The sequence below is a fragment of the Nipponia nippon genome, unplaced genomic scaffold (assembly GCF_047370975.1).
Source record: "Nipponia nippon isolate SJK-2023a ecotype South Korea unplaced genomic scaffold, ASM4737097v1 scaffold_11, whole genome shotgun sequence".
In the NCBI taxonomy this organism is placed as follows: Eukaryota; Metazoa; Chordata; class Aves; order Pelecaniformes; family Threskiornithidae; genus Nipponia; species Nipponia nippon.
Genome location: NW_028262302.1, coordinates 5,928,339 through 5,948,380, shown reverse-complemented (window position 1 = coordinate 5,948,380; position 20,042 = coordinate 5,928,339). Strand labels below are relative to the sequence as shown.

The window sequence follows — 20,042 nt, the reverse complement described above, 5'->3', positions numbered from 1 at the left end:
GGTACGTGAATAGCTGGAAATCTCAGCTCTGTGGGTCTGGAGGCGCACGCACGCATTGCCTGAGTCATCGGCGGTTCTAACATGCTTGAAATTCACAGCTGACTGCAGGTACCAGAGCACGCGTTCTGCTGGTCTTCACTGATGACCCTGGTAACAACTGTCCCCTAAGCTGGTCATCCACAGGAAAGCGTGGCTGCCGTAACCGCCTGGGTGGCCAAGGAGAAACAGGCAGGGCTTGCTACAGGGAATAACAGGACGAATTCAGCGCCTCAGGTTAGCAAAGGATTTGATGCAGCTCCTTGCTTGGCAGCCTGCGTGTACGTGCTCCTGTCTCTGCCTAGAAAACGGCTGCTGGCTCATCCTTACGTCAACGCAGCACCCACGGGCAGGCCGAGCCCATGGCCAGGCCCTTGCGGAACCGAGGCAGTCCGCGATCCTACGGGAAATGAGTAGGTGGTTCCGAATCTGGCCCAGCGACCGTCTCTCCTGCCAGCAAGTTCACCATTTGCGCCCCCTTCCTTTTTGGAGCCTTAAAAATAGAGAGCGAGGCCAGGAAGCAGGAGGGTTTTTCTAGGGCTGGTTGTGGAAGCAGCCCAGGCTGGACTGCCGCTCGCCCTTCCCGGCCCCCGGGAGAGGCATGGGAAGCTGGCGTCCAAGCGCCTCCCCTGGATGTGGAGCCTCACTCGTCGGCTCATTCACTTGCAGCGGTTCCCCAGGTCTCCTCTTGGGATGCAGGCAGCTGGAGGCAGCCAGTTCAAAGGCCAGGCTGGTCAGGAAGAGCTGAGGGAAGTGTGGGAAGTTGCTGCATGTCATGTAGGAAAACAAGCCCCAGCGAGCGACAAGGGAGCACGGTGTGGGGCTGGGCGGGAGGTGGCGGCCCCGGCATCGCGAATGGTGTGCCGGGCCTTCATATCCGGAAAAGGCATCGGCTTTGCTCGGTGCCGCCAAAGGCGCAAGCGGCTCGGAAAGCTCGGTGGCACCACGCAGGTGTCGGCCATGGCTCTGTCCCCGCTCAGAGGGCGCACAGCAGGCTGGCTGGGCCGGGGAGGAGGTGATGCCGGGGGCCCGTCCCTCCAGGCTGGCTTCGGAGAAGCCCCCAAGCAAACCTGGCGTGGCTGCAGGAAGCCAGGCCCTTGGGGTGAGACAAAGCGCGGCCCGACCGCTTTGTGGTCACCGAAGGGTCCGTGACACCAGCAGTCTGGGCTGCTTCCTGGTCACCGGCCAGCTCCCCGCAGTTCCTCTGCTCACGCGCTCCCGGCGCTGCAGCTGGCCCGGGGCTCGCTTTGCTCATTGTCTGCTGCGGGTGATGGCAGCTATTCAGCAGCTGCCAGGTTTCAGGGAAGGGGAGAGATGAGCCACTCCTCCGCCCACGTTCTGGGAAAGCCTCCGGGACGAAGCCCTGCCGATGCACACGTTCGCTCCTTGATGGGGAGAGCGTGCTGCGGGGCCTGCATCCCCCTCCGCCCGCATCCCATGTCCCCCCCCTTTATCAGCAGGCGTGATGCCGGGGAGCAGAGCTTGGAAGCAGCCCAGGCTGCTGCCCCGTCCCGCACAATAGCGGAGCCTGCTGCTCCCTGTCTCCTCGCCTGTTTGCCTTCCAGAGCCAGGCAGAGTCTTGCCATCACTATTATTTTGCTTTGTGTCAATATTATGACAGCTAAAAGCAGGAGAACTGCATCCACATGATAAGCAGCCAGAAGCTCTGGGCTGGGCGTGGATCGGGTTTGAGTTTGGCAGGGGAGAAAAGTGCCTGGCAGCCCCTGCCCGCCGGCTGGCTGGGCCGGGAGAGCTGGGAGGTGAGGAACGGTGGCAGAGCAGCGGGCGATTCATGCCCGTGTGCCTCTCTTCTCCGTTCAATGCTCACTGCCCTTTTCCCAGGGGAGATGAAACACGATAGATGTGCAGGATATGCTTCGTTCTCTGGTGGAAAAGTAACCTCCGTCTCTTTCTTGGGGTGAGGGGCTGCTCCGCTCCTGCTGGAAGAGTCCCGTCCCTCCTGGGGCTGCCATACCCCGTCCCTCCTGCCCCGCGCGGGCCTGGGGTGTTTCATCTCTGCCGGTGGTGGAGGGTCATGCACATGCTGCTGCACCCGTCTGTCCTGGTCGCATCCTGCTTGGGCTTTCCCAAGCGCAGTGCTCTGCAGCTGCCGAAGGGAAATCCCTGCAGGGTTTCTGGGGTTTGGGAGCTCTGCCCCCGCCCAGGGCTTCAGGAGAGGAGCTCGGGCAGAGCAGGGTGAGCTGTGCTGTGGGTGCTGCGTCTCTGCTTCCCGCTCCGGACTCTCGGCACCTCGTGTGCAAGGGGCTGTTTTGGTGCAGTAACTGCGGAGACTGGTGATGCACTGGTTACCTGTAGGCACCCATGTATGCTTGGGGCTGCGGTTTGGCTCTCCTGTGCCTCACCCTGCTCCAGGACTGTGCTCTCCTGCAAACACCCATGGCCCGGCCAGTCCCTGCCACATGGGGCTGCCCCGCCGGCTGGCCACCAAGCACTGCGCCCGGCGCTGTGTGCTCTCCATCACCTCCCCACCGGGCACAGCTGACTGACGGCTGGGCTGGGAGACGGCCGGTCATCATTAACCCTCCCGTCTGCTGCCGGCATCATTTTACCACCTGCCCACAGCTTTGCCCTGGTGGGAAGATGACTCTGTCCCCTGCCCCGGGCTCAGCCTCGGCACTAAACTAGGCCTGTGCTGAAAGACAAAGCGCCAAGCTGAGTGGCACTGGGTCTGCCAGCTACTGACCTGTTCCTGGAGCACTGGCTGGCTGAGGGCCAGGGCGTCCCAGGGCTTGGGTCCGATGGTCTCAGGGACCTCCTCTTCAGTGGCATCGTCCCTGTGCCCGTGCGGGATTTAAGCAGTGCCCGGGAGCAGCAGGCAGGCTTGCCGCAGGTTCCCCTTGCCCAGGTCTTCTGCCTTGAGTGTTCTCAGGCAGCCCTGGCGCCCGTCCCGTGCCCTTCTGAAACTCTTGTCTGACCTGGGCTGGCCCTGGTGCCTGTGACCCAGCGAGGCCAGACCCTGCTCTCCCCAGGCACGAGGCTGGGCCATCAGGTGCCTGCAGTTTTGGTCATGGTTCCCCGGGGAGGCTGAACTCCCCTCCCAAGGAACCAAAACAAACAGCAGAGTTCCTGCCACGTGCGGCCGGGGCTGACTAAGGCTGGACGCTTCCGCCTGCCGCGGGCAGCAGCGGCCGGGGCCGTGAGCCACCACCATCGGGGTGCGCGGCACGGCCCATTTCCCCCTATTGTCAGCCTCCCCCTCGGCAAACACATCCCCCTGCGCACCTGGGCTGGGAGGAGGCACTGACGCCACAGCCGCCAGGAGCGAGGGATGTGCTGCCGCCGGCATCTCTCGGAGTTGGAGCCGCCGCGGCATGGCTCTGGGGAGCCCTTCAGGGCCCGGGTGCCCAGGCAGGTTGGTTGCAGGTCGTTTCCTTCAGGAGCAATGCTGACCAGGGGGCACTGGTGCAGCCCTGCTTGCCTGCAAGGACACTGGAGAGCCCCGTGTTTCCTGGAAGAAATCAGCAGCAATCTCATGGCAGAGAGGCCTGGGTTTCCCTGTGCAGAGAAGCTGGTGCCGGGGAAGCACCTGCCAGACCATGCCCATCCCCGTTCCCACTCTCACACACAGGTACATGCAGCTCCAACCAGCCAGTCTCCAGCCCTCCGCCTCTTGCCTTCCATCCCTGCTGTGGAGACACAACCTGCAGAAGGCTGAGCTGGTTTATCTCAGCGTTAGCCATGAACTGAGTCCTCCGCGCTCAGCGATAGGGGAGCTTAGGAGAGTCTAAGAGCTGGATCACAGGGCCAGGGAAAGCAATCGGACGAAACACCAAGGTGAAACATGGGCACTCTGGGATGAAGGGCAGGCACAAGGAGCCCAGTGCCTTGCATCTTCATGCTGCTTTGACCTTGGGAGTCCCATCACAGCGCAGGACGTAGGTAGCTGCTGGGGGGACTCTTGCCCACTGGGCAGGAGCAGCAGCAGCAGCCCAAGGGGGTGGCTGTGCCAGGTGCTGGAGCACGGCGGGTTTGGCACTTCCCCCAGCAGAAGCCTCCAGCCCTGATCAAACTGACTCCGGTGTCCTAAATAGCAGCAGTACTAAAATAATGCCCTGAGGATTTCAGGGGTGTTCTCCAAGGGCTTCAGGGGTGATGCAGGAGGTCCTGGTTGGTTACAGTTGGCTTAAGAGCGATGCAGGGACGAGTTTTTGTTGGGTTCTTTTCATCTGAGATGCTGAAGGTGGGATTTTGCAGGGCAGAAGATACCAGTGAGGGGATTTTGATGCTCAAATGGGGCTGGGTTATGGAAAAGGGGACTTAGAGGGACCTCGCCTGCAGTGAGCAGGGTGAGGTTTCATGGGGGAGAGTGGCTGCCTGCACTGGGCTCCTTCAGTGCTCATGGGCAGCCCGGGCCCCTGCTCTTGCCCCTGACCCAGAAGGTGTCAGAGGCACGGAGGTGAGCCCTTTCCCCAGCAGGGCTGTGCTGCGGTGTGCTTGCAGCGGGGTGCCGGGGCTGCCTGTCCCTGCCGGACTGGCAGGGCTCACCTGCAACAGGGATGCACCATCATTCCCCACCCGCCTCCCTCCCCAGGGCTTCAAGCGGGGCAGGGGGCTGGCACAGGCGGGAGGTGGCATATTCGAGGCGATGCTCCCAGCCCGCAGCCACTGCATGGGGCTCACTGTGGGGGAGGCATCTCCCCTTTAAGGAAATGTCTCTATTTGCCTTATGTCCCTGGCCGGTCCCTTGAGCTTCCTCTGTCCCTTGTTCCCAAAGTGCGTAGCTCTGCTCCCCAGGGTCCGGTGAGAGGCGGTGCGAGGGACACGCCTGTGCATTTATAGCATTGACCTCCAGCCCTGTCCTGCAGCTGGGGAAGGGTAAGCTCGGCCCCCAGGGAAGGAGGACAGCAGAGGGGAAAGCGAGCGGCCGCGGCCCCAGCCAGCTGGATGTTTCTCCCATTTGCAGGAGGATGTTGCTGGTCACAGGTTACCAGTGTCCAAATATTGTTTCTCTGCTCCTGTCTCTGCTCCGTGCTGCCTAGAAAGGGGATGCTCATCCCAGGAATGTAAACTCTGCCCAAGGCCTCTGAGGAAATAGCTTCAGACCAGTAACAGGATTGCACTCGGCAATTAAGGGCTGGTCTCCCCAGCCACACGGCTCCGAGGGGAGAGCCCTTTGCTCCAGCGCCAGAGGCTGGCCTTGTGTCTGAGAGGTGGCCCCGAGGGACCTTCCTGCAAGGACAGGCGTGAGGCCCCATGTGGTCACGGTCTCTGCAATAACAGGATTCTGTCTGTCCAGTGAGTTGGCAGCAGCTGCTGCTCAGTGCGGCCTCTGGTCTGGGCTCTCAGGTGGGAGGAAACGCTCCATTTGCCCCCCATCTCAAAACCATCCCTAGGGTGGTGGTGGGGGGTCCCCTTGGCCCAGAAGGGTCTGTGGGGTGGCAGAGGGAGAGCACAGGCATGCTCCAGCCATCGCAGTGGGGACATTACCTGCTCCTTGCTGCCCAGCCAGGGGCAAGAGCGTGAACAGGCACCGATCGCTGCCGCGGCAGCCCCCGGCAGCCGCCGCGCTGTGCCGCTGAGTGATGAACTGCAGCGCACCCAGCCCCCCGGCGGGGCCAGGGTTTCTGTGCGCTTATCTCTGCAGCATCTCCTTGCTAATTTGCCAGGCCCCGCTCCAGCAGCTTTCTCACACGCTCAGCGGTACCAATGCCTGGAAGCTTCAGCCAGACCCCGGCTCCCACTGACGCCTGAGCCGCTGCCACCTGCATGTCCCGGCGGGGCTGGGGACAGGCGGCTGGCGTGTCCCACATCCCCTGGGGACAGACCCCACGGGGCTGGGGACAAGGCACTGGCTCACGCCGCAGGGACGGACCTCACACAGAGGTGGGCAGGCAAGTCCTGGAGCAGCCTCCCCGCTCTCCCAGGAGGACAGAAACGTGAATCCTGGCAGGGACACAGAGCCCGTTATTTCCCTGGGACCTGTGGCCCACAGGGGATCGTGTTGCCTGCTGGCATCTCGTCCCTTCCCACCTCCCATAGCTCCAGCTTCCCTGGCCGCTGGGGCTTAAAAATAGAACAGAAAAGGCCACAGAACTCCTTTGGGTTTACCCTTGGCAGCAGGATTTGGCCCCAGACCTGCTCCAGGGAACCGCTGTGCCCCCTTCCCTCCCAAGCTGGAGGGACCCCCCATGGCGGACAGGACCGGGATGCTGTCCCTGGAGCTGAGGGGGCTGGAAACCCCCTGCCAGGGCTCCGATGGCAGGAGCTGGCTGGGCAGGCAGGGACAGCTTGGGGGGAGAGGGGTGGGTGGACGAGCATGGGGTGCCTGGATGGGGATGGGGTGCGTGGATGAGCATGGGGTGCCTGGGTGGGGACGGGGCAACAGCAGGGGAGCGGGGTGGGCGGATGGGAAAGGGGCTGCTGGGTGGGCACAGGGCAGCCGGGTGGGCACGGGGTGGCCGGACGGGCGCAGAGCAGTGCACACCGACCCTGGGAGAAGTGGGCAGGACCCGGGGGAGCCCAGCAAGCCGAGGAACCCCGACACAGCCCCGGTGCTTCCCGCCCCCCGGGGATGCACCGGGCACGGGCCGGTCCCTAGAAGCCCCGGGGCAGCCCGATGGGGAAGCGGCCGGTGCCGGTGCGGGGGGCTGGAGGCAGGGGGGACTCCGCCGCGCCCGGGGGCACCGGCCGTCGCCGCGGCCGCCGGGGCCGGGGCCGGGCACCTGCTCCCGCCCCGCGGCGGGGCCGGGGCGGGCGGAGGCGGGGCGGCGGCGGTGAAATACGGCGGCGGAGCGGGGCGCGCTCCCATGGCCCGGCGGCGGCGGCGGAGGCGGCACGGCGGGGCCGGTGGCCCGGCGGCGGCGGGGCGGCTATGCCGGGGGCGGCGGGGCGGGATCGGCGGCGCTGAGTCGGTGCCGGGGCGGCGGGAGCGGCGATGCGGCTGCTCGGCGCCTTCCTGCGGCTGCTGGTGGCCGGGGCGCTGGGGGCGCCGCCCGCCCCGGTGAGAACCGGAGGACGGGAGCGGGGCGGGAGCGGGGGCAGCGGCAGCCCGGCCCCGCCGGTGCCGCTGCCCGGGGTGGCGGCGGCCGCCGGGGCAGCTCCTCCCGGCGCTGGGTGGGGGGACGGCGGCGGAGCCCCCCGTGCCACCCCCGCCAGCGCCCGCCTTTCCCTCCCTGCAGGCCCCGGAGGCGCGGGGGACCGCCAGCGCGGAGCCGCCCGGTGAGTTGGCAGCGGGCGGCCGCCGGTGCCCCGGCTGGGAGGGGGCGGCAGCCCGGGGAGGGCTGCGCGCAGGGCCGGGGGGGGGGGCTCGGTACCCCCGGGGCCGTTGTCCCCCCGGAGCCCCGCGGCGATGCGCGGGGGGCAGCGGGGAGCTGTGCCGGGGCTCGGAGCAGCCCGTTCCCCCCAGCCCGTTCCCCCCAGCCCGCCCCGGGCGCTTGCGGCACCGGGCACCGCCGCGGGCCGGAGCGGAGCGCAGCCCTGCCCGGGGCTTGCCGCTCCTCCGGTGCCGGGTGCGGGGTCCCGGGCAGGAACGCTCCGCTTCGGCTCCCCTCTGCTCTCCGCGCTGGGAAACCCGAGGGGACGGTTGTCTGCTGCGCTGCGGGGCTGGGCTCCGTGCCCGCCGGGGGAGGGCAGGGGAGACGGGGGGAAGCGGGGTGCCTGAGACGGAGGAGGCGGAGCTGGCAGGCAGGTGGTGAAGGAGCCCATCGGGGTGCATGTGGTGGCTGTGTGAGCCCCCGCACCAGTGCGGTGATGGACTTACTGGGGGCACAAGGGGGTCCTCTGCATCCCTGTGCCCCTGCGATGGATGCAGGACCCCATTGCGGCTGCTGCACCTGCCCCGGCAGTGGCTCGGCTGGGCTCAGCCTCTCTGGGGTGCCTCCTTATAGCCCCCCACCCCGGTCTCTTGCAGTCCTGACCTTTCGGGAGATCTGGAATCGTAGTTTCTGCCGGCCTCTGGAGCAGCTGGTGGACGTCATTACCGAGTTCCCCAACGAGGTGGAGTACATTTTCAGACCCTCCTGCGTCTCCCTGCAGCGCTGCGGAGGCTGCTGTGGGGACGAGGGTCTCCGTTGCGTCCCCGTGGAGACAAGCACGGTCACCATGCAGGTAAGCACTGCCGCTGCGGGGCCGTGGCTGCGCCGGGAGGTGGTGGGCTCCTCGCCAAGCACCGGGAGGGTGAACTTACAGCTTCGCATCCTCCAGGTGTTGTAGCAGCATGGATAACAGGGGAGGGGGCTTGCTTACAACTGCTCAAGTGCATGCCAAACCTGGAGGGTCCCTCTGCCTGCTCTTTGGGCTTGTCCCTGAGGCCAGATGACACCCCGGGTGGTACTGACCTCGCTCCCTGCTTCCCTGCCCTCTCCTCTGTGTGGTCCATCTTGCTGACTGCCGTTCCCCTTCCAGACCTTCCCTCTGCTGTGGTAGGGCTGGGGGCGTCCCAGTTGCCTGTGACTCTGCTTGCTGTGACAAAGCAGGCGCTGCCCCTGAATCGCAGGGAGAAGCAAGGCTCTCATGTCTCAGGAGATGCCCGTGGTGGTGCTGACAGTGAACCTGTGCCGGGGGGATGGTGAACGTGAAGGGCTGCACCAGCCATGTTTCCAGTCCCCACTGTGGGAGCTGCGCGAAGTGGGGTGGGAGATCCCGGGCTGCGAACAAGCTGCCGGTCAGCTCTTGCCCGTGCACCAGGCAGCCGTTGTCCTCACACCGCAGCCTTTGTGCTGCGCTGCCGGAGATCAGCCCTCTGCTGCTGCAGGGAGCAGGGAAAAGCTCTGCTTTCCCATGGGTGACAGACTAGAGAGTGCCTGCAATAAATCACCAGTGGTTTTGGTCCCTCTGGGGTTGAAAGCATGTTGGAAGACAGGGTGGGAGTCTCCAAAAAATCTTGACTGAGGTGGAGCAAGTGCCTGACATGAACGGGAGGCAACTTCCCAAGCACAGGTCTCCTTCCACGAGAGGGATCCCACTGCTGTGTGTGGGGTGGCAACGCCAGGCACTTCTGCAGGGGTTAGTGTGGGTCACACCAATGATGAACATACCCTGGGGAGCCCCTGGATGTCCAACCCGAACTCTGGACTGGGCTGTGGACTGGCACATGACAGGGCAAATCCTGCACCCAGGGCTCGGGAGGCACCGTGGTACTGACTCCAGGCTTGGTGCTGCAGGAAAGGGGGCCAGGAGGAGGCAGCAGCAACGGGAATGGTCTGGGAAACATGACTGGGGGATATTTCCATAAGAGAAGGGACATGTGCAAAGCGGTCCAATATGTGAAAGCTCTCCACAAAGGCAGAGACAGAAAATTCTCCTCTAAGGCTGGGAAATCCCAAGACCACGGGACTTAAATTTGAGCCCTGAAGACACAGGGCAGTATACTAGCAGAGCCTCCCAAGCTGCCGGGGCGGCTGGGCCTGGCCAGTGCTGCGGAGGTGGAGTCTCCGCTGCTGGAGGTCCAGAGGAACAGGTTAGACATGCGTCTGCCCGAGAGGCTGGGGTGTCGAGGCAGTGCTGCGGGAGCCCTTCCAGCCCCCTCCTGCCGCCGGCCGGGACGTAACCTTTGCTCTTCTTTCAGCTCCTGAAGATAAAACCAAATGGGGAGGCACCCTATGTGGAGATGGCATTCACCGAGCACAAGCAGTGCGAGTGCAGGTAGGGACCCCGGGCTCATTTTGCAACCCTGTGCCTCTCCAGCAAGAGTGACCCTGCCAGCTCACCCTGTGTGTGAGACAAGGATGCCCTGGGGGCACCCCAGCCATGCCGGGACACCCCCACTGTGTCCACTCTGGGATTTGCCAGTGCTTATGGCCCTTGCTGAGCTGCAGGCTGCACTGTGCCTCTGCAGCCTGCTCCCTGCAGCCAAGGGGGTGTGTAGCATTGCGCGGCCAGGTCGGGCACCATGCGCTGTCTGCAGGGCTGGAGCTGCTGCGGCACCCTGGCTCTGAGCAGGGATCTCTGTGCCCCCATCCCTGCGGATGCCGTGGCATGCCTGGCGTGTGCTCCGCTGGCCAGAGGAGCTGCCTGTGGGTAACGGAGCAAGGCTGGTGGCTCTGAGGCAGAGGTTTGGTGTGGGGCAGTGTGCCCCAGGTGGCTCAGCAGGGAGCTCCATTGCTTGGAATACGTGAGTGTGACTGCGGCCCAAAGAGAAAGCTGAAGGGCTGGGCCTTGGGCCTCCATTTAAGGGAGGCTGCCCCATCCAGAACTGGGAAGCAGGGGTTTACATCCAAGCCGACAAATGAAAGCTTAAAACCCTGCATGGATATGCAGCGCTGGCCCAGGATGGATGTGCAGCACCAACCTGCCACAGGCTCCTGGCACATAGTTAACCCCTCGGGGTGCTCATTGCATCCCAGAAGTGGTGAGAGCTTGGGCAGGACGGGGCCTCTGCCCGGGGGCTGCAGTGCTGTGGGAGCAGGGAGCGGCTACGGTGCTGCCCACAGCTGGTCCCCACCGCAGAGCCTCTCCAGCACCGCCTGCATGGGGGTCGTGGCATTCGCTCTCTGTCATGACCCCAGGGTGATTTAGTATTGCGAAAACTGGGGACTGAGTGTCCTGCTGGGCAGCTGTTAGATGCGATCCTTGCCTGGAAGAAGAGCCTGAGGATCCCTGGGTTGGTATTCCCCTGCAGTCGTAAGAGCGGCTGTGCTGGAGCAGACCCAAGGCCCATCAGCTCCATGCCGTCTCTGGAGCATCTGTCAGTGGACTCAGAAGAGGGAGTGGGAAAAGGCACATGTGTTACTTCCCCTCCCTCTGCTTCCAGCTATTTTCCGTGCAGGGAATTTCCTGAGCCTGTTGTGGTTTTCCTACCTTGGGTAACTCCCAGGGGATCTCCTACGAGTACTTGTGCAGGCTGCCTTTGAATCTGTGTAAAATTCTTGCTTCTGCAGCACCTTTTGGCTTTTCCCTAAGCCACCTTCCACACCTTTACATTGCTCCCCTTTGAAGTTTAGTGTAGGCGTGGTGGATGTCCTGGCCTTGGCCCGTGTAGAGGATGCTTAAGCTGATTATGTCGTGGCTGTTGTCTGAGAACCACTACTGAGACTTTGCAGCAGATCCCACTGTTACTCAGGATGTTGCATCTTGTTTAACCAGCTGAGCCATGAAAGCTGTCACTGAGAGCAGCTGAAACTGAACCTGTGCTTCCCGGCCTCATGAACAAAATGTTGCATCCCCAGGGAAGTCACCAAAGCTGACCATCCCCTGCCCCTTTGCTGTCTCTGCCTTCTCTCTGCCTACTGCAATCAGGTCCGGGCTGAGCAGCTGATAACATGGAGAGAAGTCATACTGGGTCTGTTTTAAGCATGAATGATAACAGGTAGATTGTGCTGCACACTGGGGCATCTCAATAAACCACCTCCAGCAGCTCAGCAGACAGCATTGCCCAAGTAACCACTTCACTCTGTCCTTTTCCCGCCCTGCAGGCCCCGGCAGGACCTGATGAGGTTGGGAAGGTAAGTGACATCAGGGCGGTGCTACCGGCTGGGGTTGTGGGTCTCATCTCCCACACATCAGCCTCTCTTGTGGTACTTTCCTTTCAAAGGAGGAGGCCCAAGGGGCGAGGTAAGAGAAGACAAGACAAGAAGAGACGTAAAGACTGTGAACTGTAAGTGAGAAGGGGCAGGTATGGGTGGTGTCTTCTGGGTTCATTTCTTTGGGATGAGCAGCTTCATTAAGCCTTTAGGTCTTTACTGACGCTGTGAGCAGCGAGGGACTTGTGCAGAGCAGACACAGGAGAAAGCAGGATGGAGGGGACAGTGGGCGGCTGTGGGGAAATGGGCCTTTTACTGAAGGCTCAGTAGGTGCTCGGTAGTCTCCAGGCTCAGCTGCTCAAAGCTGGCCAGTCCCACCCGGGGTGGGGATGGATGGGCTGGGTGACTTGATGGTGTGTAGCTCTGTCACCATCACAGACCACGCTGGGTTTCCTGGATCCATGAATTTCCAGTTTCAGCCTCATCTTGCTGCCAGCTGTGTCCTTCTTGCAGTCCTTGGCTACTTGTTTGGGTTACTCTACCCATTCCCTCCTTACATTTAGCTGACTGTCTCGAACCTCTTGCTGTAACAGCACAGGCTGGACTCTTACTGCAGACACTTTTGGGTATGGTGGCTGTGGCTGGCACCTTCCCATTGTATTTCCCTGTTTCGTCTGAAGCTTGCTGCTTGGGGCTCAGCCAGCACCTACAGCCCCACTTTCCTCGGTCCTCCCCGTGAAGAGGCTGCCTGCGGTCCTTACCTCATGGTTCAGTGCCAGAGAGGCCAGGCACAGGGAGGGGGGACCCGGGGCAGAGCGGGTGAGCCTGGAGGTCCTGGTGTCCCTCGCCATGCCGTAAGCACTCACCCCATGCCGTAATCTCTTTGCAGATGTGGCACACCGCGCAGGTAGCCTCCGCTCTGCCCCCAGCCTTGCTCCTGCTGCCTGGGTTTGAGCCAGCTGTGTTTCCCCCCGGCGCTGGGGACTTGCGGAGCCGTGCCCCTCCAAGCAGTGGTGGGGAGCAGGACTCTGGCAGGGAAGAGCCGACTGGACTCTTGCTTGGCCTTGGCGGGAACGCAGCCTTGAACCGAGGACTCCCTTGCCCTGTCTGCACTGTTGGCAGCAGGACAAAAGGACCCATGACCAGGCCTGAGGCTGAAGATGAGGAGCTCAAGCAGCATGTTGGTGTTCAAGGGCATCATGGAGGCAACAAGAAGCAGAGCTGGTGGACGTGCTGCTGGCGCTGGCTGGGGGCGAGCGGAGAAGGCTCAGAGGGCTGCAGCTGCAAAACTGCTCTGTCCTGCCAGCGCCCTGCAGCTGGGGAGGAAGGAAGCCTAGGGCAGGCAAGGCTGCAGGGCTGTGTCCGTCCCAGCCTTGGCACGGGGCAGCCCAGGAGGGTGCCAGGGAGTTTGCCTGGGAGGCCCTCCTGGAGGGGAAGGGGAGGGAATTGGGGTTGCCAGGGCTCCTCACGTAGTCACGGCCACATCCCAGCCTTGCCCTGCTCAATAAAACCTGATGGTCAGATGCAGGAGCTGGCAGCGCGAGCACTCCTATCTGCTTTCCAGCATCTGCAGGCAGGGCTCTTCCCCATGGGCACCCACCCACCTGGAGGAGGACAGTCCTGTGGTGGCCCAGGGCTTGTTTCCAGCACCGACCCCTGCAGTCCCCAAGGGGCTGCCTTTGGTGTGATGCTGGAGATGGGCAACCGGCAGGTCAGGACCAAGCTGCTTCCCAGGCTGGGGGCTACCCACAAGCTGGAGCTCAGGTGGGTACTGGGAGACCCTCAGGGGAACTGCCCTTCTCCATACCATGGCATGGGGCTGGTACCTCTCCCTATTCACCCTCCCCATCCTGTTCTCACCCCAGTCCAGACGTCTGGCTCGCTGTCCTGTGGCTTTCCTTCTCCCTGGCTGGGCTGATGCAAGGTTAGGGTGGCAGGGGGCAGGCTGCCTGTGGGCCGTCCCACCCAAGAAACACCCCACCAGGGCTCATTCACCTGGCATGGGGGCAGGCTGGCCTGGGGGCCCCGTCTCTTGCTGGGAACACCCTGGGGTGTGTATGGGCTGGTGGCCCTCACTGAGGTGGCTATGGGTGCTGCTGTCTCCTGCTTTCCCCGCTCGGCCAGGTCTGTGCCCAGGTCCTGGGGGCAGCCCCAGCCCTTGTGTCTGCGTGCCTTAAGCAGTGCCCCTGGGGCTCTTCCTCTCCCCTTTCCTGCCCCCACTGCAGGGGGGCTGGGGCTGGCTGCCAAATGCATCCCGTACTGCTCCGTGCAAGCCGTACCCTGGAGCAGTGCACGTAGCTGGAAATCCTAAGGGCATGCTGGGCACCAGCGTGCTTGTGGGGCACCCCTGGCATGGCATTAAAACAAAATCAAGGGTTATTCTTGAAAGCTTCAAGCAAAAGGCTAGAGGGCAAGATGTGCAAAGACTTCAATGTTGCCATCAAATGAGGTGACCTGCAGTTTATCCTGCACTGAGGAACAAGAGCAGAGCCTAACGTAGCAGGTGTTGGGGTCCAAAGCAGCTCCTCCCTGCATCCGACACAGCAGCCTCAAGCCAGGGCACGTCCCCTCGGAGCCATCATGCTGGTGCCACCTGAGGCTGGCACAAGGACGTGGGGACAGGGCAGGTCCTGTGGCAGCGGTACCCTGGCAGGGAAAGCCAGTGGTGGGTGTTGAGGTGATGTGAACTTCCATGCTGCCACCATGCAGCATGGCATGGACTAGGCGAGTTGCACCTGTGCAGCTGGGCATATCCTCCAGGAGCTTGCTGGATCCCTTTTGGACCCCATTTCCACTTCTGGCATCCACAGTGTCCTGGGGCACAGCCTACGTGGGCTCTGCCTCAACAACGGCCCATGAAGCTCCTCCTTGGTTGCCTCATGGATGAGGGGACCTCGCTGCTCCCCTTCCCATGCTGCTCAGGGTCTGCATGGGCCACATGGCACCCCAGCTCTGGTGGCCTGTCCTGGTCCATGCAGGCTCTCCCCATCCCTGCATGCCGTTTCAGCCTGGCTGGTTGTGCTTTGAGGATAAGAACTGTGGGCAGCACTTGAGGGATGTACGTGACGATTTCTGTATTATTTTTAACAGTAAAGTTTCACCGTGGTAGTATTAAACCTTTAAAAAGGAAGTTACATAAACCCAAGGATGTTAATTAATAAAAATAAGTTTGTCAAGAGTGGTGATTATGGTTAAAAAAAATTCAAACCAACTCCAGCCCAGCAGCTTTTCCTAACAGTTACTGGTGTCTGGCATCACCTCTTTGGCTGCTGAGAGTTCTTCAGGCAGCTCTGCCCAGAGCCGGTGGGGCTGGGTGCCTGCCTTGTATAGCCACGCTGTGTCGCTTCTCCCCCTGCATCGCCTGAGCCCCCTGGGTGCTGTGTGTGGCCTCATCCCCTGCTTCTCCTGTGGTGTGGGGTGTCGGGGTGGGTGACAAGGACGTGGGTGCCTGGGAGGGATGTGGCTGTCCTGTTGCAGCAGCAACAAGAGAATCAGCTGGGGCAGGGCAGGAGCAGGGGAAGGCACCACCGGCATTGGAGGTTTGGGAGGTGCATCTCCAGGTGTCGGGGCTCCCTCCAGCTCTGGGGGGTGTTTCACTGAGGCGTCGCCAGTGAGGGGAACCCAATGAGCCCTAGCAGCTCCCTGATGCTCCCAGGGGAGGACTGGCTCCCTTCCCTGCCCCTGCATGTCAGTACCAGAGGGGAGAGTCCTGGGACCCTCTTCATCCCAGGGTGGCAGGGACTTCCAGCAGAACATCACACCCAGCGGTGACATAAGGGTCCCAGTTGCGCCTTTTTTGGAGGCTTACACCAGTAGCTCCTGTCAGCCCTCCCTGGTCACAGTGGCCGTGTCCCCTGAGCACCCTGACAAAGTCAGCTACATCTACAGAGCCCCACGTCCCCCAAGCACTGCAGAGCAGGGCTGTAGGAGGGGTCTGGTTCTCTTTAAAGGGACCGGGACAGACCCCAGCCCCAAACTCAGCGGGGAGCAGAACAACCCCATGCTGGTCCTCCACAGACAGGCAGCAAACATGCCCCAGCCCCAGTGCTCCCAAATCCCCCATTCCCCTTGCAGATGGGCAGCTGTCTGACAGGAGCAGCGTGCCACTGGGTTATCAGCGTCCCTGGGCTCCCCGTGTCTCCCAGCCTTACAGAGCAAAGGTTTGTTTAATAAGGCTTTAGGAGCCAGAGATGCAGCAAGATGGTTTAGAAGGAGAGTTATAGGGGAGACAAAACATAAGTTGGGCTCCAGGCTGCACTAGGAACAAAACATCACATATTTTTGGAGAAGTACCTGAAAAGGTGATGTGGAGATCAGCCCAGAGATGTAGTATCATAGCTGATGAAGCCTTGATGTGAAAGCTTTGCTGGTAACCTCCGGCATCCCCAATCCTGGGATGCCAGCAGAGCACTGCCTCCCAGCAGCTTCTCCCTGCACATGCTGGTGCAGGTCTCCCATGTGCTTTCATGCAAATAAACACGCGCTGATATCCTAACCTCTCGCTTGTGACTTACAAGATTTTGCATCCTCACAAAGTTGGGCATAATCTTTCTGCTTGTTGCAGCCAGCAATGCTTGCATCCTCAGCGTGTTTTAAGCTTTTGCCAGCTCTCATGCATCTAACAGAGAGATCCTGTTTCACTAACCTGGTCTCCTTCCATGACAAGGTGACCCGCTTAGTGGATGAGGGGAAGGCTGTGGATGTTGTCTACTTGGACTTTAGTAAGGCCTCTGACACAGTCTCCCACAGCATTCTCCTGGAGAATCTGGCTGCTCATGGCTTGGATGGGTGCACTCTACGGTGGGTTAAAAACTGGCTGGACGGCCAAGCCCAGAGAGTGGTGGTGAATGGAGTCAAATCCAGTTGGCGGCCGGTCACGAGTGGTGTTCCCCAGGGCTCAGTACCGGGGCCGGTCCTGTTCAATATCTTCGTTGATGATCTGGATGAGGGGATCGAGTGCACCCTCAGTAAGTTTGCAGATGACACCAAGTTGGGTGGAAGTGTCGATCTGCTGGAGGGTAGGAAGGCCCTACAGAGGGACCTGGACAGGCTGGACCGATGGGCCAGGGCCAACTGCATGAGATTCAACAAGGCTAAGTGCCAGGTCCTGCACTTGGGTCACAACAACCCCATGCAACACTACAGGCTTGGGGAGGAGTGGCTGGAGAGCTGCCTGGCGGAAAAGGACCTGGGGGTGTTGGTTGACAGCCGCCTGAACATGAGCCAGCAGTGTGCCCAGGTGGCCAAGAGGGCCAATGGCATCCTGGCCTGTACCAAGAATAGTGTGGCCAGCAGGACCAGGGAGGTGACAGTGCCCCTGTACTCGGCACTGGTGAGGCCGCACCTCGAGTACTGTGTTCAGTTTTGGGCCCCTCACTACAGGAAGGACATGGAGGTGCTGGAGTGTGTCCAGAGGAGGGCAACGAAGCTGGTGAAGGGTCTAGAGAACAAGTCCTGTGAGGAGTGGCTGAGGGAACTGGGGTGGTTTAGTCTGGAGAAGAGGAGGCTGAGGGGAGACCTTATCACTCTCTACAACTCCCTGAAAGGAGGTTGTAGTGAGGTGGGGGTCGGTCTCTTCTCCCTAGTAACGAGTGATAGGATGAGAGGAAACGGCCTCAAGCTGCGCCAGGGGAGGTTTAGGTTAGATATTAGGAAAAACTTCACCGAGAGGGTGGTCAAGCATTGGAACAGGCTGCCCAGGGAAGTGGTTGAGTCTCCATCCCTGGAGGTATTTAAAGAACGGATAGATACGGTGCTTGAAGACATGGTATAGATGAACTTGGCAGTGATAGGTTGACGGTTGGACTCAATGATCTTAAGGGTCTTTTCCAACCTTGACGATTCTATGATTCTATGATTTTAGGCTGTAAGACAAAGGGCAGCTCTCACTCCCCTCCTTGTTATTTGTCAGTGCTGGTCTTGCTTTGGAAATTCCCACTTCCCAGCAAGGGCCGCAAGCTCTTCAGCAGGTTAACCTAAAAATAATGCCCCAAATTTAACATCCTCCAGACAGCACTGACATGGGAAACTGGAAGCCCACAGGTAAGGGCCGCTGTGCCTCAGGGCTGGTACACATCTTCTCCCCTTGCAAGGCTCTTCCTCACAGGCCGGTCCTTGGGGTACTTCTCCTGGCCGATGCCTTTGGCTCACTCTCTTCTGCGCTGCCCCTTGTCCCCTCTGCCTTGCTGGCCCTGTAGTGCAACTGCTCAGGGCTGAGCAACCCCAGCATCGCCCAAACTCGGCCCCGCTCAGCTCTGCAAAGCTCCGCTGTGGGCTCCTGCTCCCTCTGCCCGCCTCAGGGCACAGGTCTGTCAAACCACCACCTTCCAGCTCCTCCCTTCCCGACCAGAGGGGACACTGCTTTAACTGTGTGAAGCAACAAAATGCTTTAAATACAGTCCTGATGTGACTTTGGGTAACAGCCAGTTTATCTCTGCGAGGGCTAAAGGAGGTGTTTGGCAATGAACTCACTGGAGTTTTGTTCCCCTCCTGGTGACTCCTCTTCACACATCTCTCCATCACCATCACCCCGATATCCAAACCCCTGTACAGATCCCTTACACTGGGTTTTGTAGTTTACCTGTCCTCTCTGTCCTCTCCAGACCCACATAGATCTGCTGAAGTCAAGCAGATGAGTGGTGCTGACCGAGTCCCTGCTCTCCTCCCGGTGCCTGCTTCACTTCTTGCCTGCTCAGACTTTTCTCTTGAAGGAGGAGCTCCCGGGCGCTGGTGGGAATTAAAGGGCCCTAGAGACTGGGGGGGGATAAACAGGCTGGGCAGAAAAAAATGGTCTCTCTTAGGTAGAGATTGGTGGGAAAAAGGAACCTGGAAGTGTTTTGAGAAGAAATCAAAGAACCAAGCACACGGATTATGTTTGGGCAGCGGCTTGTCTTACACAGCAGACCCCTTTGCATCCTATCAGACCTGCCCTCCGAGGCACAGTATGAGCCTTTCGCACTCCCAAGCAAATGGTCTTCATAAGAAAGAGAGCATTTGGTTGTTGAATGCTGAGCTGAGCCACGGGCACAGGCTTTACTTTTCCTGTTCTGTTATTAAGAGACTGGGCTGTGCAAAAGAGCTGCCTGGGGAAGCTGAGCTGGGGAGATGCCCCGCCGTCAGTGTGCGCAGGGTACGAAGTAGGGGGTCAGCCACAAACGGGTGCCCCCTTGGGCATCCTGGCCTGGCTCTGGGGCCTTCCCTCTGCTCTGGGCTCAGATGCCGTCTGGTCGCTCCCTGGGAAAGGCTGGGGCCAGCCCCGCAGCAAGCACCGGCTCCAGCAGGGGCTGAACGCGGTGACCATCCAGGCTGGCGTGGCTGCGATGGCACGGCGTGGAGTCACCTCCTGTTGAAGTGAAACCGCCTTTCTAGAAACCTTTCCTGTTGCAATGGGACATGCCCGTGGGTTAGCAAGGGATGGACAAAGACGCGGATGCCTCCCTCTTCCCAACTGATCGCAGCACAGTCTTTCTTCGGGTATCACTGGGATTTCATTCCAGCTCTCCTCCCCTTGCGGGTCCCCCGCCACCCCTCCAGAAAGGCGGTTATTTGGACCTGGACCAACCATCCCATGGACACAGCAAACCAATTGGCCTGAGCACTCCTGATTCAGCAAACCTCCTTCGCTAATAACTGCGACGATCTAGCGAGCCCTGCAGACCTGGCCTTCCAAGAAAAAGCCGGGCCAGGAGGCCAGGAATGAGTGGGTTAAGCCAAAGACCAGTATTTTCCACATACAAAACATTTGTTAGCCACCAGCTGGGATCTCGACTATGCCGTCATTTTGCTGCACCTTAATGCATTTGTGCTGCCATATATTTGCTCTATATATTTGAAATAAGTTTGTAAAACCAAATGAGTCTGCAAGAGTCGGTAAAAGGGCCAGCCCAGGGTTGGGGGGCAACGACACCCGCTTGCAAGATGCAAACCAGAAGGAACCACCCGTGGCCAGGGCCACGCAGAAGAGGCAGGTCACCCACCTTCAGCAGGCCGGCAGGGAGCTGCTGGAGCGGGTGCGCCCCTGGAGAGGGAGGCAGAGGCAAAGGCTGTTTAAAGCACGGCTCATTACGCGTCACGGGAGGAAGGAACTACGGTAGCGAAGGCAGCGCTTAATAAACGGGAGCGTTATTAATTAAGGACAATTAATGGTGACTAACGATGATGATAAAGCAAGCAGAGCAACGGCGCCCACCCCGCGTTAACAGAGCGATGAAGAACCTGCCTGGGGGGGGGGGGGGCGGCAGGACCCGGGCCGGGACACACCCCCCCCCCCCCCCGGGACCGCCCCGCTCCCGGGACCCCCCCCGGCCGGGACCCCACCCCCCCGCCGGGACCCCCCCACCCCTCCCGGGACCCCCCGCTCCCAGGACCGCCCCGCTCCCGGGACCCCCCCGCCGAGACCCCCCCATCCCGACCGGGACCCCCCCCGACCGGGACCCCCTCCCGGCGCGGCCCCCGGGGGCGGGGCGATGACCTCACCCGCAGCCAATCAGCGCCGCCCGCGCCCCGCCCCGCCGCATCTGGCGGCGCCCGCGCGGGCGCGTGCCCGCGGGCCCGGGGCGGGAGTGGGGCAGGGGACGGGGCCCGGGG

The 20,042-nt window shown here is 61.3% G+C and overlaps 1 protein-coding gene across 1 annotated transcript; it reads left to right on the top strand.

The window, feature by feature from the left end:
- Positions 1-6,868: 6,868 nt before the first annotated feature.
- PGF (placental growth factor) lies at positions 6,869-13,357 on the top strand. Its single transcript, XM_087747336.1, has 7 exons — positions 6,869-6,997; positions 7,176-7,215; positions 7,907-8,103; positions 9,563-9,639; positions 11,409-11,438; positions 11,528-11,590; positions 12,346-13,357. Exons 1-7 carry the CDS (start codon positions 6,932-6,934, stop codon positions 12,365-12,367), a joined length of 495 nt encoding a protein of 164 aa, XP_087603462.1. The 5' UTR covers positions 6,869-6,931; the 3' UTR covers positions 12,368-13,357.
- The last annotated feature ends 6,685 nt before the right edge of the window (positions 13,358-20,042 follow it).